Source organism: Brettanomyces nanus, chromosome 2 (assembly GCF_011074865.1).
Source record: "Brettanomyces nanus chromosome 2, complete sequence".
Taxonomy (NCBI): domain Eukaryota; kingdom Fungi; phylum Ascomycota; class Pichiomycetes; order Pichiales; family Pichiaceae; genus Brettanomyces; species Brettanomyces nanus.
Genome location: NC_052375.1, coordinates 165467 through 188966, shown reverse-complemented (window position 1 = coordinate 188966; position 23500 = coordinate 165467). Strand labels below are relative to the sequence as shown.

Sequence of the window (23500 nt, the reverse complement as noted above, 5' to 3'; positions counted from 1 at the left end):
CTTTGCATCATCCAACGATTATGGAATATATATGGACAATACATAAAATGAGTCAATCTAAAAGATGGCATTGGCAATTTTACTACCAATCGTGAATCCAAAACCGAAAATGACGGCGTTAAAGATCTTCTTAATGATACCCCAGAACTTTGTGAGACCGCTACGCTTGTCCTGTGACTGCTGTTGTTGTGGCATATTCATAGGCTGAGTAGTGTAGCCTCCTTCTGGATTACCCATGATTATATGATTGAAAAGTCTGCAGAGCAATGAAAGTGAGGTAAGAGAGTAAGGTTGGAGTGGCTGTTTAGCAATCATCTACCATTGCGCTACAACTCAGCCACCTCATGAGCCACATTGTCAGCCACCTCGTCAGCCACTTTTAGCTACTTACATAACTACGCTTATCCTTGTTCTCGCAATACAATTAACTATAGTACACTACCTCCTCGTAGCAGCTGCAGCCGCTGCTAAGGCTGCTGCAGATGTAGATCTGTGGTTAGAATTCACAGAAGTCCACTTAGACTCTGTTAACTCCGTATCTGGCGATAATGCGGGTCCTAAACTCCGCGCTAGACTTCTCACAGACATAGGATCGTTTGACGAAAGAATATCACTAGTCACCTCGTAACTTCCCTGCTCTTCTGTGATCAATTGTGTCTGGAACTTTTCCTCTTCGTCCGTCTGCGAGACTTTCTGGGAGTACTTGAACGATCTCTGTGTGCGATGACTCGCACTAGGCGTTGTTTCCCGGCTATCTGTTGTTCTTTCCTGTTCTTCTTCTTCTCGTGATTCGGAATACATTGTATTCACTCCATTTCCCATACTATAAGCGTCCTGAGTTATTGCCCTAAGCAATCTTATCACCAATGGGAACACACTAGCTAAAGCAAGTACCATTCCTATTCCAGTGAGCAATTGGCCGTTCTGTTTTATCCATGGCACCACATTTTCATCGCACCATGTGTTGACAAAGCCGAAATGCTTCTGATAGTACTCAGAGAACAAATTTACGTATCCTTCCAAGTATTTTTGATACTGTAAAACGATCCATCCACGCATGACAACAACGTTTCCATGTAATTCTTCCAAGAAAGGTCTAATTATACCACCGAACTGATTCCAGACCTTGATAATAGGAGGATTACATGACTTTACAGTCTCCTTGAATGAAACGTAGTAAGGCTTTAATAGTTCGATGACAGGCGTCATTTTCTGCGCAGCCAACTCCGCATAAGGTTTAATAACCTTCAAACCGCTGGAGACGTAAGGGGAAAGCAACTTATCATACTGGGCGACTAAATAAGTAGTCAACCTGAGCCAAATGCAGTTCACGTGACCGATAACTGCCTTCACGCACTCAGACTGAGTGAATTTGCGACAGTAGAGTCTTGCCTCTCTAACATATGGAGCATCGGCCCAACCGTGGTCGATTCCATGCTTCTTAGCATAGTTATGTTGCAACGAATAGGTGGATGACTCAATATAGCCAGACACTTTGTTTGCAGCTTCAGGAAGAGTGAGATAAGGGTTAAAATTGGCAAATAGCACGGCAAATATAGCCAAGGCCACATAATAAAGGGAAATAACCGGCACCATATTACTTTAGCTTGTGAATAGTTCTAACAAGGAATAACAAAGTGGCAATCGAACTTTTTGGTGCTCTAAATTGTTTTTTTTTGAGGAAAAAGAAAACAAACAAACAAATAAATATAATGATGCCTGCTCAGCCACATATACTTGATATATTCAGCCACTGCAATCATTATATGCATCCTACGAACACCAACAGCAGGTAAATAGGTTGACGTAGGGTCGACTTTATCTGAAGAAACAGGGTGAAACTTGATTGATGACTTGGCAATGAACCTCATTTACTTTTCCTCGGAGCTTATCAATTTTGGTTACATTGTTGCCATAGATTGTGTGCTTTTGGCTACTATCATACCCAAACTCAATGGGCTACTCAAGTATGGGAAGACCCTGGGCAAAGTGGACGAGAGCACTTCTTGGAATCGATTTTTATCATCTCTCTACGTTCCAAAGTCTTTCTTTACTCATTTTTACATTGTGGATCTTGTCTTATCGCTTATAAGTGTCTACATGTTACTATTCCATGAGACCTCACAAAACTCCCTACTACCAAATGTATCCAAGTCCCAATTCCAACAGGTCGTGGTGATGATGCTGATTCAAAGTTCTAGAAGACTCTATGAGTGTCTTACGGTGTGCAAATTCTCTTCAACGGCCAAAATGCATCTTTCACACTACCTCGTAGGATGGTTTTTCTATGTGACAGTGAATGTGCAGCCATTGTTGCAGTATATGACAACTTCGTCCGATTACAAATCAAGGTATCCTTTTTTAAATGTCATTTCCGGCCTGCTTTTCATTTTGGCATCATTTAATCAGTTCAGAAATCATCAGTATCTTGCACATCTAGTTAAATACAACATTCCTACTAAAGGGTTGTTCCACTATGTCTCCTGTGCTCATTACTTAGATGAAGTCGTCATCTATCTCTGCTACTTCTTGACACTCCGTAACTTTGAAGCTCTCCTGGTTCTTCTCTGGGTGGTGATTAATCTCAGCGCCTCTGCAAATCAATCATATCACTATTATATGGAAAGAAGTAAGACAGTCAAGTCAAATTACTGGAGAATAATACCTTATCTATACTGAATATTGATATTCATTACTCATGATACTTAGATATACACAATGATGCATTCGTACCTCCAAATCCAAAGCTGTTTGTTAAAACATGATCCAATCTGTAGTCATCTGCGAGTTGTTGGGCCTCGTTAGCCACGTAATTGAATATAAAATCGTTCTTATCATCATCCTCCTGTTCGCCTGGATGATCGCAATTTAGTGTAGGAGGTAGAACTCTTCTATGTATGGCCAAAGCTGCAAAAATAAATTCAACAGAACCTGCTGCTCCCAAAAGATGTCCAATGGCACCCTTAGTAGAGCTGACAGCCAAATCAGGTCTCTCTTCACCAAAGAGTGTCTCTAAAGCATGATTTTCAGCACGATCTCCGAGCAAAGTAGAGGTAGCGTGTGCATTTACGTATCCAATATCGCCCGGTTTTAATCCAGCCCTTTCTATTGCCATCTGCATAGCTCTACGGGCTCCATCGCCATCTGGAGGTGGTGTCGTAATATGAGTCGCATCACCGCTTAATCCGTATCCACTCACTACTCCATAAATCTTATCCTGGGCACCACGCTTAACGGCATGTTCCAACGACTCCAATACCACAATTCCAGCTCCTTCGCCTAGAACGAACCCTGATCGATCCTTGTCAAACGGTCTAGAAGCTTTGGCTGGTTCGTCGTTGAACTTGGTCACGATGGATTTGGCCCTAGCAAAGCCTGCGAGTGCTAACGGATGAACAGATGCCTCAGATGCACCAGCAATCATCACATCGGCATATCCGTCTTTGATAAACCGGACTGCGTCTCCAATACAATGAACACCCGTGGCACATGCTGTGGAAACCGCGTGATTTGGACCTTTAAGACCCAAATATATGGATACATTACCCGCTGCCATGTTGGTCAAAATCCTCGGAACAAGCAACGGCTGAGTTCCTCTATAACCTCTCTCATGAAATGCAATAGAACTTTTGTAGATGTCCTCAAAAGATCCAATTCCTGAACCAATACTAACACCTGATCTAACCTTATCATGCTCTGAATGAGGTGACCAATTAGCATCGTGCATGGCTTCCTTAGCAGCCACTATCGCGTACTGAATAAACGGTGGAAGTCTTCTAATCTCTCGAGGGCTAAAATACTCCGAGGAATCCCAACCTCCGTTCGATTTCGGACCTTTAGGCACCCATCCGACTACCTTAGATGGAATTGTTTTGTACTCGTCTGCATTAGGCAAGGTAGTAGTTGAAACTATGCCACATTTGGACGCCACCAAATTTGCCCACGAACGATTCACACCAACTCCAAGAGGTGTGACCAATCCCAGTCCTGTTATGACGACTTTATTTGACATTGCGGAAGGAAATGAACTAAGTTTGGTACTTCAGATGGTGGGTGCTCTTGAACTCTTTCGGGCTGTGCATTTAAATAATTTTTCAGGCGGTGCATTGAAATTTTTCAGAAAAAAAAAAAAATTATTTCCAAAAGCTAAAATTTTCAGTCTAACAGATCAATTACTCTAAACCACATAAGTAGAGTAACTAAGATGGCTGGATCGCAACTAAAACGGCTCAAGGCCAGTTTGAAAGCAGCCGGATTGACCGGGCAAACTAATAGAAAAAGAAAGGGAAAAAGCCATTTGAGAAATACACCAAATGAGACTAGAAAAGAAGATAGACAGAAAGTTATATCAGAGATACGGGAAGAATTCAATCCATTTGACGTAAAGATGAGTCGGGGAAAACGAGAAGATGCAAGATCAAAAAGTAGAACAGTTGGAAAACCGGGAATCTCAAAGCAAATTGGACAGGAACGAAGAAAAGTTGAGTATGAAGCACGAACGGCAAGGAAGAATAAGAGTGGAGGTATCATAGATAAGAGATTCGGTGAGAGTAATAAGGAGATGACCAATGAAGAGAAGATGTTGGAGAGATTCACTAAAGAGAGATTGGCACATGCTTCAAAGTATTCACTCGCAGATGATGAAGATAGCGATAATGATACTCTCACTCATTCTGGACATTCACTATCAGGTAAGGTACAGAAGGATGAAGGAGATGAAGGAGAGTTCTTTTCTAAGAAGAGAGAGATAGACGAGAATGAAACACCGCCGGATCAACCTGCAAGAAAGAAAACGAAAGCAGAAGTGATGAAGGAAGTGATAGCAAAGTCCAAGTATTACAAGCACTTGAGGCAAGAAGAGCATGCTAAGTTGCAGCACCAGGTTTCTGAATTGGATGAGAACTTTAACGATGTTATGACAGATTTGAAAGACACCACGAAGAAAGCTACTCCAACTTCTAAGGAGGAGAAGACAGGCATTGATATTGCCTATGATAAAAAGGTGAAGCAAGTGCAACTATCAGGAAGAGCTGCTCCTGCAGATAGGACAAAGACAGCAGAGGAGATTGCTCAAGAAAAGAAGGAAAATCTAGAAAGACTTGAGAACCAGCGATTACGGAGAATGCAAGGAGAATTGGAAAACCAAGAAGAGCATGCAGATGATTTGGATGACGAATTCTGGGCGGGAAGCGATGAAGACGTAGCCAATGGATTAGCCGTGAATGCTGAAGATGCACCAGTAAGTGCAGAAGATCTCACAGATACTACTCTTGGAGATTCCAGTGCTACCATCACCATTGGAGGAAAGGTCATCCGTTTCGGAAGTACTGATACAGGTCTTATCTGTCCGCAAAAATTGGACGAATTCCTCGGTCTTGTGGGTGATAAATCGTACGAAGAAGTAATTCCGTTGATCAAGCAGGTGTTCAAAAAATACCAACCTAAGCTACGTGAGGGAAACAAAGAAAAGATCGGTGTTTTCATCGGTGTCTTGATAGACTATATTCTGAAACTTGAGGATGATGGATGTAAGGAGGCCAATAAGAGTCAGTATATTCATCTTATGGAGTTCAGCATCAAATTGATCCGCGATTTGTCTGAGAAGTTCCCCGAGAAACTCTTGGACCACTTCAGAACGCATCTACAGTCAGCCCAGGATAGAATTGAGTCTCGGGACCACCATAAATACCCATTGAGGTCTGATTTGGTTCTATATACAATGGTGGGACGTTCTTTCTCGACATCAGATATGTATCATCTTATCGTAACGCCTGCTCTAGTGCTTCTGGGAGAGTCTCTTGAGTTCATGAAGATAGACAAGCATATCACAGATTTATTCGCAGGAATCTACATATGCGATTTGCTAATTCAATATGAGAGAATCGCTAAAAGAATCGTTCCAGAAGTGATCAACTTCTTAGAAAGAGTTCTATTAACTCTGGTTCAAGACCCAGATAAGATTCTGCATTCCGAAAAGCTTGCAACGTGCGTCAAGCAGCCTACTAGAACTAAGTTCACTCTCTCAATAGAGACTGAATTGCCAGCGGATTTGCAAACATTAAGTCTATCCAACTGGATGGATGTCTCGCAGAGTCAATGTGCGTCTTTGCTTCTCAAAACTGTTTCTTTGCTAGACCAGTACGTGAGTCTCTTCATAGAAACATCCTCCTTCATAGAGATATCCACTCCATTTGTAGTGCTTCTCAGACATATGGTGGTGTATCATGCTTCAACTCCACTTATTCCTTCGCTTCTCAAAAAGATCGAAAACATAAGAAGAATCGCATCGAATGAAAGAGAACCACTTCAGTTACAGTCACACAGACCCCTCTCGATCCCCACGTACGCTCCCAAGTTCGAGGAGAATTACAATCCAGATAGAAAGTTCTATGATCCAGATAGAACCAGGCAAGAAGTGGGTAAATTGCAACACCAGATTAAGGAGGAAAAGAAGCAAAACATGCGTGAACTCAGAAGACAAACCGAATTTGAGGCCAGAGCTCACATTAATGAGAAGAAAGAAGAGTACAAAAAGTACCATGAGAAGATGGCTAAGATCGTTAATAGCATTCAAACGCAAGAGGGTACTGCCAAAAATGAGTATGAAAGGGAAAAGAGAAGAAGAAAGTGATCAGTCATGTTTCCCTTGGCTGATGCTTATATATTTGATTGAGTAATCCTAAGACTCCTCCGCTATCTGCCAGTTTGGCCTCGTTGCGCTGCTGAGTATGCACCGAATCCCCCAGTAGCATGCTATTTCTGGCATTATTTAAGTAATTCTTGGAATCTGTAGATAATCCTGCTGTAGTATCTTCCATGTGGTCTAGCTGCCTGCGGCGCACGGCAGGAGTTGTAGAGGTGGAACGAGGGGTAGACGTTACATGTGCTTGAGGTCTTTTAGTCACCGGTTCTCCATAACTCTCAAGAAAATACAGGTACGACTTCACCATCTTATCGTCGTTGGCGGCATAATAGCCGCTCTTCAGTTCCTCTCTATCCCATTTTCCGCTTCTACCTATGTACATGGTTCCTGGTTTATCCTTATTGTCGTCTAGGTTAAACATTGCAAAGCTGCAGACGTATCCCAGACCGTCAACATGAATAGTAAACTCTCTAAAGAAGTCCAATATCTTCTCGGATGCATCTGGCAGTCTAAAATATAATAAATAGGGAAGCATAATCATACTTGTGAGTTCCTTCAGTACTAATACAACCTTCAAATTGAACAACCTGCAAAATTGACTTCTAACATTCTCTGTATGGTACTGGCCCTCCCAAGAGCTTGGTAAGTAGTGGGTGAACTGAGCTACATACCTTAATGAGGCCTCTGGATCGAAAACGGAATTATCGTCCAAAATGGAACTCTTACAGATGGTGAAAAGAGCGCCAAATGCAGACATGTAAAACAAAACAGTATGGCCAGAAGTGATCTCAAAGTTGAGGAAATTCTCGTGGCCAAATACCGTTAGCATAGCTAGCACAGCTACTATAGATCCTGACACAAAGGAGACAAGTTTCAATATGATGTTTGTGCGCTCTTTAGGAAATTGGTTGAGATACATATTAGCTCCTTCGATCGAGAGCTTCAACCGTTTCTCAAAGATGTGCGGGAGTTCATTGAATTCTCTAAGTTTCCAATATGCATAAGGAGAGAACTCTCTAGTACTCATCAGACTCGGGTCTGTTCGGAACTCATAAAAGAACCGAAGAAAAAAGTAGAGGAGAAAGTATATGACCAAGGCGGGGGTAAGGACAATACTGAACAAGCCTGCCATTTGAAACCTTCGACCAAGGTTATGGGAAAGGGATAACCTGCTGTGTTCACTTAATACGGATTTTTTGAGCTGTCCTTCGGTATCAAACAAATAATCAAAGATGCATAGTTTCAAGTTCCATTCGAGAGTCTTTGTGAGGAAATATGAATCTAGAAGCGGCAATTTTAAAGGAGTATCAAGGACTTGCTTGTTAAACAATGCAATCATATAGTTATCCTTTCGCATGAGCCTGTTGGCAATGTCATGGGCATTTAATCTCTTCTTGGACTTTAAATCATCATCATCATCATCATCCATTTTTCTTCCGGATGCTAATGCATTAGTATTTTGATCTCTCAAAATCATTATTTTCTTTACAATGCTGGGCCAACTAATGGTTTGCAACTCGTCATCGCTAATTCCAAGGAGACAGTTGAAGAATAGCTTGATTTCTCTGAAATCTTTGAACTCATGAATACAGTTCCTTACTCTGACAGCCAAGACAGCCAATAGAATGTAGTAGAAACACTTTTGTCCCAATGATATCTTTGAATAGCATTTATCCACTCTAACTTGATCGAAAGAAGTAGCTCCTCCATTCAAAAGCTTGTCGTAATCGATACAATTACCCATAAAACTGGACAGCCATACAACAAACACTATAATAGCCAAATCGCAAGTTTGAGTAAGTATAATGCATTGTAGGCCATTTCCTATGTAGTATCGATAGACATCCTGTAAAAATCTATCCAAATTAGTGACGTTAGACCAGATCCAAAGGGCTCTTTCTGTGGGACTAAGCATTGGGACTTTAGACGTCAATCCACCTGTACCTCCTCCTAGAGATCTCATTTCGATGGCAGTCTCTTCATCGTCTCGTCGCCTGTGAGTGAATTGAATGCTAGAGCGAGCGAATTCCAGAGCTTTCTCGCCCAATCGACTACCAAGATGACTGCCAGTTATGTTTTGATTTAAAGGAACTGCTGATTTCCGGCCTTGTACCTTCCCCTCGTCCATTAATAAACTTTGGGGAACCACATCCAACATATTTTCTTCGTATTCGGATTGAATTTGATCTCTAATCGCCTGTTTCTGAGGATCGAATCGACGCAGCGACGCTGATGATGAGACAGAGCCCTCATCCGAGCTGGCACTGGAATCAGAAGCCGATTGTATTACTGCACTATGTCCCAAATGAACTTCATTGGTGGTTTCTGCATTCTCGCTGCTGCTCTGCCTACTCTGAGTACTTTCAAGACTTGTATCCCCATATTGAAGATCAATGTTATCGTCGTTGAGCAAGGGGTCCTCACCTGGATTTGAGTTCGCCCCAAATATCCGGGAGAGAAATGTGGGTTTAGGTAGATCGCCAGACATGGTATGGTAAAGGAAGAAATAAGGGGGCGATAAGAGACAAGAGACAAACGCGAGCGATAAGGAAAGGCTGAAAAGCGAGCGAGCGAGCCAATCATGGATCACGTGATATTTGCAGTTTTGAAGGGATTCGAAATCGGGTTGGAGAAATAAAAAAAATTTTCAGATACGAACAAGTGAATCTCCTTTGTTTGGACTCAACTACTGTCCTGAGTTAGTTGTTCTATTAGGATGGTTTCTGCTGTTGTGACTCTACGAAGTGCAATTAAGGCCAAAAAGCCTTTGACGCTTTTGCCAGAAGGTTCCGATATATCTGGAGCTCAGCAATTGGTTATAGGAGATCAGGCGATTTCATTGGACGAAGAAACAGGGTTTACCAATGAAGAGGATAAAGTCAATGAAACTTTGAGAGCAATATATCAAAGTTGGCTACATCGGGATTCGAACACGACGGATTATTTTGCCGATTGTGAAGCCAAGAAGATTCCAGTGATCAGTTTCATGGAGAGAACAGAGTTGATTTCATATCTAAGTGGAGCTTCAGAGAAGTGTGAGCATTTAAAGGGAGAAGAGGAGAAGGAGGATAATGAAGAACAGAAGAAACGTGGAGCGAAATCGGATAAAACGGCAGGTGGAAAGCGACAAAAGATTATTGATTCAGACCCTTTCTTAAAGCTTGTACTATCCAATGAAAGAGAAGTCGTGGACCATAACAAGGCACTTAGAGGATCTAAATTAGTTGATTTTTCGAATGTTGCCAAAGAATGCGAATACAAGATCATTCGGCCTTTGAAAAAGAGTTCTTCCAAGTCCGGAAGATACCATAGACACGGAGCAGATGGTGTTTCTGGTGCCGCTGGTGTCGCTGGTGCCGTTGGTGCCGTTGGTGCTGGCTCACAGTCTCTCTCGGCTATACTCAAACATAAGGATCCCATTATCATACTCTCTCCCTCTGCGTCAGCTTTAATTAATATGGGTAATGTGAAATCATTTTTGGAGGAAGGAAAGTTCATTGATCCATCGTCTGAGAACAACAGTGTCAGTATGCAGAAAATAGTGAGAAACTCGAAACTCTTCAATAAGAAGATCAAGTTTGTGGTAGTGAACGACGTGGATAAGTTCTTTACGAAACCAGAACATTGGGATCGTGTGGTGGCAGTGTTCACTACGGGACAGCAGTGGCAGTTCAAAAACTATCGAGATTCAAAGCCCAATGCACTTTTCCAGAAAGTGAAAGGATTCTACGTTCATTACAATGGGGACCCAATACCGGAAAGCATTGAAACGTGGAACTTGGAGGTGATCTCTATAGAGAGAAGCAGGCGATTCAAGGATAGACAAACGAGTGAGTATCTATGGGAAATGGTGGAGAAGTTTATGGCGAGCCGAGGATACAAGTAGGGCCAAGCAGACTACAATAAATAAGATGAGGTATCAATACATTTGAGTGTGGATAAACGAGTAAACGAAACGAAAAAAAAAGGAGGCAGAGAATAAAGTAATTAGAAATATTGTAAGCTAAACCTGAGCCATGGTTGGAACACCAGTTCTTGCTGATTTTCCAGAGTAGGAAGAACCAAAGATACCATTCTTTCCAAGGTTAAGGAACTGCATGACTAGCGAGAACAAAAACACAAAGAACGAAAAGTACAAGAATGCAACTGTAGCCTGGGACTTTCTGCATCTATCTGAAGAACCTTGAGCAACATTGTTGTTATCCAAGTAGGTGCTGTTAGAGCAAGAATGAACTCTAATTGCAACGGCCAAAGCAGTGGCAGCAGCAAAGGTGAAGACAAAGTTCAAAAAATCAAATATGACAAGGAAAAGAGGAGAAGCCAAGAATGAAATGAAGTATGCAAGAGCACCATAAATTGTAGATGTCAAAAGGGCCCAAGCAGCAGCAAACACACAGAAGTTGACCTGGGGGTTGGACTGATACACTGTAGTAGCAGCCAAAGAACCACTCAATCCTAGAACGATAATCAGGAAAATAAAGTTAACAGCTCTCAATGATAAGTCTCCGTACGAAATCATGATTGACGTTTGCAAGAAGGAAAAAAGCAGGGCAATAAGAAAAGAGGAGGGATGAGAGGCTGTAAAAAAAATATATATATGAGAATAAAATGCGAGACAGACCAGAAAATAAACAAAAGGGGAAGAAAAAGTAAGCAGCAACCGTTGACAGGACTTCCGTGCACCAGGATGGGTGTGGCTGGAAGTGCGGTGGGTCACCGGTCAGCAGGAGAAGTACTGGTGGATGGTTATCCGGACTCTCCCGGACTCTCCTCAAATGGCAATTTCAACAGTTCAAAAAAGTTACCAGGGTAAGTTGCTAGATTTCAATGACGACGGGCCGTTTCGGAATTAAGGGACGTCAGCCACTTACATACTCGGTAAGAAAAAATTACCATGTTTTCGTTTGTAATGAAGTTTCCTAAAAGGGTAAGCGCGGCTTCCCAAAAAGCTTTCGGCCGACCTTCATATGGCTCCAGATGGCTCCAGGTAGGTGGTGGCTTCAGATGGCTTCAGATGGCCTCTAAATCTTCCAGCGTATGGTGTACGGATGCATTGTTTAATCACGATCTTAGGTGGTGGGTGTGTGGTGGTGGTACTATCTTCCTTGCAGGGCAGCTATGGGCCATTTGAAGGGATTTGTCCGGAAGATTCACAGCGGATCAAAAAAGAAGTCTGCATCCTCTTCGCTTAATCAACGTCTCCAACAACTTCAAGAGGACGCATATTTATCAAATCCTCGACTTGGTGAGAGATTAGAAGAAGCGATTCGTAATCAGCCAGGAAATCCGTCTTCGGAGTATCAGCCAGAAAATCCATCTTCGGGGCCGGAATATCAGCCCGCTTCTTCTATCAGTAAGCTCCCCAGTTATGCCGATAAACAGACTAGGGAGATCGCCACTAGCAGACCGTGGACAGGTGAAATCTCAGCCTATGATATTTCATCAAGATATAAGAGTGAATCACGTGATAAGCCAAAGAAAGTGAATAGGCAAGAAAAGTTGCATAATGCTAGAGAAGATGTACTAGACTATCGATTATCCAAGCATGAAAAGAAGTCACGTGAGGGTGATGCAGATGATGGTTGGAGACAAATGTATAAGGAGAGATTATTAGGTCCGACAATGTTGGTGAGTGATACTTTTGCTGGAGTGGATAGTGGAATCAAATCTTTAGCTGATCAAAAAATCATGGAAGCACAACGACGAGGTGATTTCAAAAATATAAAGCGTGGGAAACCTCTGCAAAAGGGATATACTAATACCAATGCATTCATTGATCGTACAGAATATCACTTAAATCGGATAATGAAGGAGCAAGAAGCGATTCCACCATGGATCGAGAAACAGAGGTCTACGGAAGTGGAAATAGAACATTTTAGGCGGCAATTGGATAAAGCATGGACTTTACGTGCTGTAAGACTTGTAGAGGAACTTTTTCCAGGATTGGACAAAGAGGCTGTGTTGAATAAGATGCAGGAGTATGCATCATCAGGAGGAGTTGAGTTAAGGAGTAAAGAATGGGAAGATAGAGAAAAGAAAACGTACCTTACATTCAAAGTCCGTAAACTTAATGACAGCATCCGAGGTTATAACTTACAGGCACCTTTAGCATCCCAGAAATTATACCTAAACGAGGACAATGAGGTGCAAGACTGCTATAAGCGTGTGAATCCACGAATCGTGGCAGAATACAAGAAAATAAAAATGAAATCTAATGGTGATGACAATGCAAAGGGGCCGCAATCGGAAAGGAGATGGAAACCTTTCTGTGGGGCTCTTGGCCGGACTAAAATACCACAAAGAACTAATATTCCACAGATGCCTGTTGAACCACTCAGTCAAATGTTTTGGAAGCTTTTCAAGGGAGATCATTAAGGACCAAAGAGGAAGTTTCACCTAATTAGGAAAAGCATCGCGAGACGCGTAACGACATATCGAAGTGCCCCAAAACGCGTTTTTCTTTCTGTATTTTTTATTATCTTTCGGACAAGGCGCGTCTCAAAGTTTTTCACCCCCTTATGACGACTCCTTTCAGTTTAAAAGGAGTTGCATTATATCTTTGAAGGTCAAAGGGGGAACTGCAAAGAAGAACTGTTGCTGCATCTTTACCTAAATTGGGTAAATATTATGCAATAACAGATCGTGTTAGTTCCAGACTTATTCCAGTTTGTAGATCCTGCGTGTATATATATGTCCATTATTCCTGGTAAATTATTACAGAAACAACTGTAGCTTTGATCTTCTCTTTATACTCTCTCGCGCCATGTCTGAAGCTGAAGTTCTTGATGTTTTCCTCAACTCTCCCGTCACTCAGGACATGATTCACCATTTGGTGAACGTGACCCTTCAGATTCTTCCTTGTGAATCTTCTAAAACAATCACCCAACAGCTTCCGTCTCCTCCCAATTCACCTCCTGTTTTCAAGACAAAGTCTTTGCCTAGTTTAATGACTTTCATATCCAAACTGGTCAGATATACAAACGTTTATACCGGTACCTTGATGGCTACCATAGTCTATATGAATCGGTTGAAGTCCAGACTTCCTCAGGATGCTCAAGGTGTCGCCTGTACTAGACATCGTATATTTTTGGCATGTCTTATCATTGCATCCAAATATTTCAACGATTCGTCTCCCAAGAATAAGCACTGGAGTAGATATACTGATGGTCTTTTCCGTAAAGAGGATGTTAATCTTATGGAAAGACAGCTACTAATGCTCCTGGATTGGGACCTCAAAGTTGAAACTGATGAATTAACTGCTGTTTGGAAACGGTTCTTAGATCCGATCAGATTGGATCTGAGAAGACAGTCCAGAATGAGAAATTCCTTGGCAAGAGGTACATTGGTGAACTCTACCCAGACTATTTCGATGCCAAAGCAAAGAGCCAAAGATACCCATGCCACAGTCTCCCGGAGGTCCTCTTTCAGTTCGACATTCTCTAATACCGAGGAAACTCACTCGAGAAATTCTTCTGTGTCAAGTATTTCGTCGAATGGCTCTTCATATTCTTCTGGTAAATACGTGAAGAACGCTAATTACTGCCACAGCGTGGGTTGTGGTGGACCAGTTTTAATGTCTAATTACTTGGACACATGCGCTATTAGGGAGCAACAACAGCTCAATGATCTAATGAGGCAATACTGTAGTTACGTATAAGCTTTAGGATATATACGCGGTAAGGAATAAATATAAGGACAAGATAAATCTTAACAATGTAGATCTGCATTCTTTTATAGAATCCCCTTTGCTTTTTCTTTAATTTCCTTTTATGGATCGTTCTTCGCGAAAGACTCGTTAAAGGGAAAACGGTTTAATTGAGGCTAAGCTTAAGTTTGTTCTTTTCGTATGGTTCCCGAAAGTGAGATGGGTGAAGCAAGAATTGGCGAGGTTAGAGCCAGTGAAGATGATGAAGAAACTAGTGGAATTTTATATGCTGGTGAAATCGATGAAGTTGACGATATTGTTGGCAAGTATAAAAAAAAGTTGACCTTGCAAGAAAGACTTGAATTGGCCGCTAAAAAGGGAGGTAAGGGCGCCGATAAAAAGCATAGAAAGAAGGACAGATCTATGAGTCCACAGAGTGATGGATCCTTAATGAAAACGAAGGAAGAGGATGGCGAAGGGATGAGTGGACGAGAACTATCCAAGTCTGTTTTTCAGAAGAAATTGGATGAGAAGCAAAAAGTTATTGATGAATTGATGGAAGAAGGGACAAAGCTTTCTGTTAAAGAAGTCAGTTTAACACAAACGCTGAAAAAGATGAGGCAGAGGGCCAACGATAATGAATCAGAACTGGAAGAATTACGGAAAAAGAATGGTAATATGGAACAAATAATCAAAGAAATGAACAGAGAGCAAGTACAGGCGAAAGAAGATCGAGATATGAGGATGAAGTTGCAAAAAAGAGTGCTTGAGTTGGAAGAAGCAGTGAGGAAGTTGGCTGAGGAGAGAGCAGCAGCTGGTGATATCAGAGAAGAGTTGAGCCAAGTGAAAAGGGACAACTTAGAGCTGGAGAGAAAGCTCAAACGGCTTCAAGTTGATTATGATGAGAAGGCAGGCAAAGTGAAGCAGTTGACAAGCCAATTACATAGAGAAACTGATGAACATAAAAGTCTAGTAAAGGATAGCAAAGAGGAGATAAAGAGGCTGGAAGAGAAAATGGAAACTTTACGGATTCAAAGTGAAGCAAGCAGATTGAAGGAGAGTAAAGTTGTTGATAATTCATCTTTGGATCTTCTTCAGGCTCAGTATACACTAGCACAGGAGAATTGGAAGATGATTGAAAGCGGATATCAGAAGAAGATTGCCGATATGGAGCATACGGTAGAGATTTTCAAACAGAGAGATCTGGAGTACTCCAAAAAGGTAAAGACATTGAGTACGGATGTGAAGACGAGAACGAATGATATTAGTGAGCTTATGGATACAGAAAATTCATTGAGAGATCGATTAATTGAGTGTGAGAAAGAGTTGGCATTGGCGAAGGCTTCTAATGATGCGTTGAGTCAAAGTTATGAGTTTGAAAAGGCCGACTTTGAGCAGAAGATGCAGAAATTGGTCGATGAGAAGACTCAGTTAGGAGAGACTCTTAAATTGAGGACTGATGTGTTGAATGATAGTTCGCAGAATACTAATTTCCCCCCTTCATTTTACTTGAATGATTTGTCTTCTCCACCTATCTTTAAGCAGAAGAGACGGTCGATTAGTTCGACAAATATATCATTTGGTGAGAGCGCTGCCACTCCAACAGCAACAAAGTCTAGTTCGCAGAACCAGTTGCACCTTAACACATCATCGTTTAGTCCAATTCAGTCTAGTAGAGGATCCACTGAGGATGATGGGGAGGTTTCTGAGCCTACAGAGTCTTCTCCGTATGCTGGAGCCGCCACAAATATTCGGCTGGTATCCAGAATGTCTTCGCGTGTCAGAAGATTAGAGCTTGAGATATTTTCATTGAAAGAGGAGAACTCTGATCTTACAAAGATGAAACAGGAGGCCTCTAAAGAGATTTTGAAGCTTTTAAAAGATGCAGAGCAAGCCAGGCAGTATGAGGTGAAGTTGGCGGATTGTGAGGCCGAGTTGAAAGATGTCAGTAAGAACTACGAGGCCACTTTAGAGCTATTGGGAGAAAAGTCTGAAAGTTGCTCGGAGTTGCAGGCAGACGTGGCCGATTTGAAGGATCTCTTGCATCAACAGGTGCAGCAGATGGTTGAGATGCAGAAGAGTATCGATCGATTGAACTCTACTTGATTTAAGTTGTGCTAATTTTATTAATATTACATCATCGCCTAGCTTCACTCTTAATCGTGGCCTTGTTCAACAGCCCTCCTAGTATGATCATCAATATCATTGGCTTCCCATGGATATGCGATCCATTTATCAGGAACGTCTTCACCAGACAAATACACACCTCCATTCATCATACTCTCATCGATGTCGGCTCTTTTGGCCTTCATCTTATTGTGCACGACAAAGATAGAGAATTTGGTGTCATGGATGTCTCTTCCCAAGCTCTTGGCCTTTTCGTTGATATCTTTGTATAACTCTGACAAAGCATAATGGAGAGTCGTTCTGGTATCATCAACCTCGTCAACAATTAAGATGTTCTTGCCAATCAGAGAGTCGAAATTCTTCTCCAAGGCTCCAAAGTCTAGCCACTGTGTCCTAACGATTTCAGTTCCAATGGTATCCTGATTTCCCATGTCCTCATAGAGAGACAATCCAATGGCCTGAATAGGAATATTCTTCTCTCCATCATGTTTAAGAAACGTTCTAAGAATCCTGGCTGGAATGAAGCCACCTCCTCCAATTCCTATGATCAAATCAGGCTTTCCAATACGTTCCAACAGTTCCTCGGCCGACTTCTTGCAGAGCTTATGCACGCAATTATAGGAAACGTAATATTTTTCTGGTAAAGGCATAGTAAGTAGTATTGTTCAAACGGGAAACCAAGAGGTCCAATAGGTTCCAAGAGATGATTAACTGGAGAGACAAATCATAATGAAAAAAAAAAAAAGTGAAAAATTTCGTCCGGAAAAAAATATTTTAAGATTTCAAGATTCGACCTTTTTTAACGTTTCTTTTTCTTTTCCGGGGATGAAATTCTTCAGATGGTTGGGACATATATGATTAAGGATCTCCAGGAAATATGTATTATACATTAGTTAATCGTCATCCTCAACTTCTTCGTCGTTGATATCAACCTTGACGTCCTCCAATTCGTCATTTTCTCCATGCAGTACGACAGACCCATCAATTGCGTCTTGTTCAGCATCTGCCTCTGCCTCTATTTTCTCCTCATTTTGCTCTTCAATCTGTTCTTTATGAATCATCTCTTCTCTCAGTTTGAGTTGAGATTGTAAAAGAGATAATCTTCCTTGCAACGAGATTAGATTTGGTAGTAATTTGATGTTCTCAGTCAAGGTTGACTTGAGTAATTTAAGCAACTCAACACACTCGCTGTCTTTCACAAGTAACGATCCTTTGCAAAGCAGTAACCATCTGAGCCATTTACCCAAATCAGCAGAGTATTTTGACTGTTCAGAGAGAAGTAAAACAATTATCTTGACAAGTTTTAAGGCCTCAGAATTGGAAAATAGGTAGGTTGTAGATCTAGAAATACCACAATTCTTGACTAGTAGAGGTTCAAGTACTTCATGATTGTCTAGATGGTTGACTATTTGCTCGTAAAGTTGCTGGAAGTCCTCAATTTCCGGCATTGAATCTAGAAGAGAATTATCCGAGTCTGTAGAGTCAATGTGTGAAGTAGTGGTAGTAGTGGTAGCAGCACCGTTGGTATCAGCACCGTTGACACTGGCACCGTTGGCACCATTGGCACCGTTGGCATCCCCTTCAGTATCAGCTAAGTCCACCTCAACTTCTCCCTCGAGTTCACCCAAATCACTTATCTCCAACAACTTCACCTTGATCTTGAAGTTATCAAAATAAACAGCCCTATATCCAGTTGCTTCCACCACTATATCTGTGAATCCAAATGTACTCGATTTTAAAACGGCATCGCATCGAATCTGTTTTCTGCTCTTCTGATCAAAAGCATCTTTAAAAATCTCCACGCATCCTCTATCGGTAACGGCCAGTAATAATTCTACCCCGTTAGACTGTGTAACTGCCAGTGACATCACTCTTCCTTGGCATCTTAATGTAGTCGTAAGCTTCCCCGTATCTAACGACGCTATGTTAATCGTTAAATCGTTACTTCTGCTTGCAGCTATTAAACGATCATTCTTAACAGATTTCACTAGTTGACTAATCGGACTCTGGTGGGCCTTAGGAGCGGGTATGGTGAAAACAGTCTGCCCTTCTTCCTCGTTGTAAAGATGAATGTTAGAAGAAGCCAAAACCAGCTCTCTATCGTTGATTAACTCTATGAATGATATGTCCTTCTCAAGCTTGATGCTGGAAGTATCCAACGGTCTGCTATCAAACAAATTGTACTTTTTTAGTGTGGAATTTGCTGGATCGAACCCAATAATGGTTGATTCAGAGCCACCATAACAGATGCATGAAAGTGGTGATTCGTTCGACATCTTGTTGGTAATCTCTTTGGTCAACGGTGAATACACCAAGATCTCTCCTGTAGTGAGTAAGATACTGAGGTAAGAATACTCACTAGATCCTTCTTTCACCTCCTTACCACCTTGCTTTCTCTTTTTGCTGCCGTTTTTACCAACGGATTTTGTACTTCCCCGAGGAATCCATCTCACACATTGAACTTTCTCCTCCGCTTGAAATTCAATCTTCGATTCAAGCTGTTCCAATTTTTCTATCGAAAGAACTCTGATCTCATTTCTTCCATGGCCAGAAACAACTGCTGCCAAAAGTTGTCCCTTAGGATCCAAATAGCAACTGATCGATACACTTTTCATGGTACTAGGAGAAAAAGGAGTACCAAAGGAACAAGATCAATTTTATTTTTCATTTTTCATTTTTCATTTTCATTTTTCAGTATTTTTTTTTTTCACTCCTAAAATTTTTCTACTGAAAATTAGTTAGGGATTAACTAGTATATAAATAATAGCGAACTCATTTCTTGAATTCCTTATCCTCATGGTCTTCTGCCAACGGTCCAACTCCGATCTGAGACAAACCTATCTCAGCACTAGTATGTAATAGATTCATCCTATCTGCTACGGGCACATTGTTGGCTATTTCCAAATTTCGAAGCTTAATACTCAGCTCTACCTCCTTACGATTATTTTCATCAATTCTTTGTTGTAGCCAGTTAATATATTCAACAGCCTTTGAGAGAATTTGACCTTTATTAGGCTTTCCATCCTTGGTACCAAATGATTTATCTTTAGAATCAAAGAATGAGTTACGTGGGACCAGCCTTAACAAATCCTGGATTCTCTCATTGATGTTATCTCTTCTTTTTCTATCCACTGGCTGTTGCAGTTGTAGTTGCAGTTGGGGCTGTTGCAGTTGGGGCTGTAGTTGGGGCTGTTGCAGTTGAGGCTGTAGCTGGGGCTGTAGCTGGGGCTGTTGCGATAATGGTGAAGAAGGACTATTTGCAGCGGCTGAACTAGCTACGCTTTGCCTTTTTGGCCTGCTCTTTGAAGTCACACTTGATGGCGTGGGAATAGAATTACTCCCTCCTGGTGTACTTGCTTCGTTTGTTGTAGTTGGCTTTAGAGCTCTCGATAATTGTGCACGTATATTATCAGCAGGAGACGCGGCAGAATGTAAGGAGCGTCCCACTGTGTAACTACTGGAGAGATTATCGGCGTAGTTGCTAGGAAAATCATCATTCATTGTTGTATGCTGAGTAGGTAAAGAGCCAACAAAGGCATCTGGTGAGGTCTCTGGTCGTGACTGAGAATGAGGAGTATCAAGAAACGAGCTGAAGTCTATATCTTCGCTATCAAGCTGTGTCAATTGAGTAGGAGAGCCCGCAGATCCCGTAGAGCCGGGAGTCGTTTCGTCGAGATCGTTTAAATTGAGAAAGTCCATTATGGGAAGGAGAAGAGAAGAGATGCTAATCAGGAATGAAGGTAAACTATGCGCCACAAATGAGAATGAGACTATCTATGCAGCGCCCCCCCCCCCCCCCCCGGAGACCCAGAAACACCACCACGTAGCGCCACCGGGAAATTTTGGTCGCTCACGTTTATTCTAGAACGCGAGTAAACCAAACCATCCCGCGTCTATATACCTTACTCCTTCTCCAAAATGCCAATTGATTATTCAAAATGGGACAAAATCGAGCTCTCGGACGACTCAGATATTGAGGTTCATCCAAATGTGGACAAGAATTCGTTTATTCGTTGGAAGCAGAGAGATATCCATGAAAAACGAGCACAAAGAGATGCGCAAATGAAGGGACTGATGATCCAAAGAGAGATGTATATTCAACTCACCAAAAGGGTCAACAAAATCTTGGAGAATCTAAACTATGAGCAAATTAGTGATGACAGTGTGAGAAACGAATATGTCAATGAGAAGTTCGATCCAAAGGAGAGATGTACTCTTGAAGAGGACAGTAATTCTCCCACATACAATGAAATGGTTGAAGACTTATTTACACAGATTAAAGATGGACTGAAAAAGGAAGGTGAGGATATAAATGACGGAGCATTGATTGTCCAGAAGGTTAAAGAGCATCGATCGAAAATTGAAGGGGTGTTGAAGCAGATTGATCCTAAGCTGAATGAACTGGAGGAAGAGAAGCATGTTCATATTACCAGTGATGATTATCATGTCGGGTTTAATTCTTCTTTTATTAATAAGGGGGCTGGGCAGGCCGAGAAGACTGGACAGGCTGAGCCATCTGGACATGCCGAGAAGACTGGACAGGCTGAGCCATCTGGACAGGCTGAGCCATCTGGACATGCCGAGAAGACTGGACAGGCTGAGCCATCTGGACAGGCTGAGCCATCTGGACATGCCGAGAAGACTGGACAGGCTGAGCCATCTGGACAGGCTGAGCCATCTGGACAGGCTGAGCCATTTGGACAGGCCGAGAAGACTGGGCAAGCTCATCAAGCCGCGCCATCTGGGCAAGACGATTCAGGTCAACTACCCTCTAAACCATTCAGTCAATTAGACGAACTGGAGTGTCTTCCAGAAACCATGATATTCAGTAAAATTCCTCAGGACAGTCTCAAAAGATCTGGAGCATTCATCAAGAATCATCTATATCTGGCATGCGAGCAGCAGAAAGATTCATTGATGATGAAAGCATTTGATTCTCAGCTTTCAGGAGACACAAAGAGAACTAAACAGATTGTTCATCAGGCATTACTATTACAATATCTAGACGATTTGTTTAGAGGGGCAGCTGCCAATCATAGTGCGCAGAGAAAGGAGCAATTGGTAGATATGTTTGTGGAAAAGATGTCTGATGCCAATACTCCTGCCTATGGAGTATTTATGGGAGATTTGGATAAGATGTACAAGCATATAGTAAGCAGATGCGAGGTGATTAAGCAAGAAGAAGAAGAAGGAGAGCGCAAAGACAAACCGCAGGAAGAAGTTGAACAGATCCAATTGAGATCCGTGGATCCAGGATCGGAGCTTGTAGTGGAATTACCTAAGCAAGATACTGAGGAGTACAAGAACTTTGAGACTTTACCAAAGGAAATGCAAGAAGCATTGAAGACGAAGAGTTTGGATGAAATCAACAAAGTGTTCGCCGAGATGAGTGTGGAAAAAGCCGAACAGGTGTTGGATATATTTGACAAGTGTGGAGTGATACAAGTCCAAGCATTGTTAGATAATGAGGATCAATTCAACGAGTTGAAAAAGGAGTATGAAGGAGGTTCTGTTTCTGTTTCATCTGGTGAAAAGAATGCACCATCCAGTTTAGATATAGTTGATTAGCCTAGTAATACCATATAGTTATAATTGTCGCGATTGAAAAATCAAAGTGGAGAATTGAAAAATCCACTATGTTGGGATACTTGTTCTTGTTTGTCTTCACTTTTTCCTTACTAACGATCATGTTATCTAGAATGTTTTCGAGAACTAGTAGACTTCGAAGTCTTACAAGAGTATCACAAATATCTGTCAGATACAAGTCGGATGGAATTTCACCTCGTGCGATTGCACGAAGATCAAGTCTTCCAAATATTCCTAATCCAGATACTCCCAACAAGGATATTGATCCTAAGAATAAGTTGGAGAAGCCTGAATATGAAACAGGAGGAGAAGTGACGATGCCCGGATGGAAAAAGTCTTTTGGAGAAGCTTTGGTGTCAGTTTTCCATATTGATATGGATCAGATTAGAGCTAGTTCTATTTCAGGCTCCAAGTATTACTACATGTGCAAAGATCAAGCCTTGCAGTTCAAGGATGACCAGTTATCTGAATCGGCAGTTTTTTGGTACAACACTTTGGGATTACCTAGAACTTTTGCTCAGTGGTACCAAATTACAGTACTACATGTTTGGATGCTGTTTGTGAGAATGAGATCCATGCCTTTTAAAGTAGGTAAGAACTACCAGCAGAAGCTTGTCGACAAGTTATTCAAGGATATTGAACTTCGGTTATCTGAAGAGATGAATGTTCTTTCCGGAAGGATTAGGGACATGTATTTAAAGGACTTCCATTCGCAGATGATAGGAATGGTTTGTGCGTTTGATGAAGGATTTGCGTCCGAGTCTGATGCCTATCTGGCATATGCCGTGTGGAGAAACATTTTTAATGGAGATAAGAATGTTGATATAGTGAAATTGGAGGCCGTTGTCCGGTATGTTCGCATGCAACTCTATGTTTTGGACAAGATTTCTGATAGAGCCTTTGGCTTTGGAGATTTTGAGTTTGTAGCACCTTCTGAGACTGTCGATCCACTCACTGCTGAGGAGGAGCACCAGTTGAAGCTTGCTACAAAGAACAAGTACGAGCCAATGGATAGGATACTGCCGCCTAGCCAAAGATCCAAGTTGTCGATAGATGAGTGAGCCAATTTATTTATGTACATAATTTTTTCCATCAAATATATCGATTTTTGTTTTAACCATCTCTCCTCTCTCTTCTTCTTCTCTCTTGTAACCACTTGAAGCATGAAACTTACTTCAGAAATCCTTGAGAATGCTCCATCTTACATAAACTCGATAGATGAGCGAGTACTTTCACTTCGATCGCTCAAGCTCTCTGATCTATCTGCACTATCTGCTGTTACTCATGCTGACATCTATGAGTGCATAGATTTGACTGATAATGATTTGATTATAGTACCGAAAATGCCCTCGTCTCATCGAATTATCACCTTGTTACTGGGCCGAAATAGGATCAGAGTGTTTGACGACCATTTTGCTGACCAGATGTATAATTTGGAGACTTTGTCATTGATGAATAATTTAATCTCTTCATTCAAAGATCTCGAGAGTCTCGGTCCA

At 41.7% G+C, this 23500-nt stretch overlaps 15 protein-coding genes across 15 annotated transcripts; 7 read left to right on the top strand and 8 right to left on the bottom strand.

Annotated features, from left to right (window-relative positions):
- Positions 1-57: 57 nt before the first annotated feature.
- On the bottom strand, positions 58-237 carry FOA43_002049 (uncharacterized protein; the record flags this gene model as incomplete). Its single annotated transcript, XM_038922353.1, has 1 exon — positions 58-237. One exon carries the CDS (start codon positions 235-237, stop codon positions 58-60), a length of 180 nt encoding a protein of 59 aa, XP_038778281.1.
- Positions 238-438: 201 nt separating this feature from the next.
- On the bottom strand, positions 439-1596 carry FOA43_002048 (uncharacterized protein; the record flags this gene model as incomplete). The annotated part of the gene is made up of 1 exon (XM_038922352.1): positions 439-1596. The coding sequence occupies one exon, from the start codon at positions 1594-1596 to the stop codon at positions 439-441; it is 1158 nt and encodes a 385-aa protein (XP_038778280.1).
- Positions 1597-2692: 1096 nt separating this feature from the next.
- FOA43_002047 (uncharacterized protein) lies at positions 2693-4012 on the bottom strand (the record flags this gene model as incomplete). Its single annotated transcript, XM_038922351.1, has 1 exon — positions 2693-4012. The coding sequence occupies one exon, from the start codon at positions 4010-4012 to the stop codon at positions 2693-2695; it is 1320 nt and encodes a 439-aa protein (XP_038778279.1).
- A 375-nt stretch (positions 4013-4387) lies between these two features.
- On the top strand, positions 4388-6631 carry FOA43_002046 (uncharacterized protein; the record flags this gene model as incomplete). Its single annotated transcript, XM_038922350.1, has 1 exon — positions 4388-6631. The coding sequence occupies one exon, from the start codon at positions 4388-4390 to the stop codon at positions 6629-6631; it is 2244 nt and encodes a 747-aa protein (XP_038778278.1).
- A 4-nt stretch (positions 6632-6635) lies between these two features.
- FOA43_002045 (uncharacterized protein) lies at positions 6636-9131 on the bottom strand (the record flags this gene model as incomplete). Its single annotated transcript, XM_038922349.1, has 2 exons — positions 6636-7448; positions 7737-9131. 2 exons carry the CDS (start codon positions 9129-9131, stop codon positions 6636-6638), a joined length of 2208 nt encoding a protein of 735 aa, XP_038778277.1.
- A 228-nt stretch (positions 9132-9359) lies between these two features.
- Positions 9360-10529, top strand: FOA43_002044 (uncharacterized protein; the record flags this gene model as incomplete). Its single annotated transcript, XM_038922348.1, has 1 exon — positions 9360-10529. The coding sequence occupies one exon, from the start codon at positions 9360-9362 to the stop codon at positions 10527-10529; it is 1170 nt and encodes a 389-aa protein (XP_038778276.1).
- A 117-nt stretch (positions 10530-10646) lies between these two features.
- On the bottom strand, positions 10647-11162 carry FOA43_002043 (uncharacterized protein; the record flags this gene model as incomplete). The annotated part of the gene is made up of 1 exon (XM_038922347.1): positions 10647-11162. One exon carries the CDS (start codon positions 11160-11162, stop codon positions 10647-10649), a length of 516 nt encoding a protein of 171 aa, XP_038778275.1.
- A 599-nt stretch (positions 11163-11761) lies between these two features.
- Positions 11762-13018, top strand: FOA43_002042 (uncharacterized protein; the record flags this gene model as incomplete). Its single annotated transcript, XM_038922346.1, has 1 exon — positions 11762-13018. One exon carries the CDS (start codon positions 11762-11764, stop codon positions 13016-13018), a length of 1257 nt encoding a protein of 418 aa, XP_038778274.1.
- Positions 13019-13406: 388 nt separating this feature from the next.
- Positions 13407-14300, top strand: FOA43_002041 (uncharacterized protein; the record flags this gene model as incomplete). The annotated part of the gene is made up of 1 exon (XM_038922345.1): positions 13407-14300. One exon carries the CDS (start codon positions 13407-13409, stop codon positions 14298-14300), a length of 894 nt encoding a protein of 297 aa, XP_038778273.1.
- A 189-nt stretch (positions 14301-14489) lies between these two features.
- On the top strand, positions 14490-16394 carry FOA43_002040 (uncharacterized protein; the record flags this gene model as incomplete). Its single annotated transcript, XM_038922344.1, has 1 exon — positions 14490-16394. The coding sequence occupies one exon, from the start codon at positions 14490-14492 to the stop codon at positions 16392-16394; it is 1905 nt and encodes a 634-aa protein (XP_038778272.1).
- A 50-nt stretch (positions 16395-16444) lies between these two features.
- On the bottom strand, positions 16445-17065 carry XPT1 (Xanthine phosphoribosyltransferase 1; the record flags this gene model as incomplete). Its single annotated transcript, XM_038922343.1, has 1 exon — positions 16445-17065. The coding sequence occupies one exon, from the start codon at positions 17063-17065 to the stop codon at positions 16445-16447; it is 621 nt and encodes a 206-aa protein (XP_038778271.1).
- A 243-nt stretch (positions 17066-17308) lies between these two features.
- On the bottom strand, positions 17309-19030 carry FOA43_002038 (uncharacterized protein; the record flags this gene model as incomplete). Its single annotated transcript, XM_038922342.1, has 1 exon — positions 17309-19030. One exon carries the CDS (start codon positions 19028-19030, stop codon positions 17309-17311), a length of 1722 nt encoding a protein of 573 aa, XP_038778270.1.
- A 157-nt stretch (positions 19031-19187) lies between these two features.
- FOA43_002037 (uncharacterized protein) lies at positions 19188-20114 on the bottom strand (the record flags this gene model as incomplete). Its single annotated transcript, XM_038922341.1, has 1 exon — positions 19188-20114. The coding sequence occupies one exon, from the start codon at positions 20112-20114 to the stop codon at positions 19188-19190; it is 927 nt and encodes a 308-aa protein (XP_038778269.1).
- Positions 20115-20333: 219 nt separating this feature from the next.
- On the top strand, positions 20334-21983 carry FOA43_002036 (uncharacterized protein; the record flags this gene model as incomplete). The annotated part of the gene is made up of 1 exon (XM_038922340.1): positions 20334-21983. One exon carries the CDS (start codon positions 20334-20336, stop codon positions 21981-21983), a length of 1650 nt encoding a protein of 549 aa, XP_038778268.1.
- Positions 21984-22102: 119 nt separating this feature from the next.
- On the top strand, positions 22103-23062 carry FOA43_002035 (uncharacterized protein; the record flags this gene model as incomplete). Its single annotated transcript, XM_038922339.1, has 1 exon — positions 22103-23062. The coding sequence occupies one exon, from the start codon at positions 22103-22105 to the stop codon at positions 23060-23062; it is 960 nt and encodes a 319-aa protein (XP_038778267.1).
- Between the last annotated feature and the right edge of the window lie 438 nt (positions 23063-23500).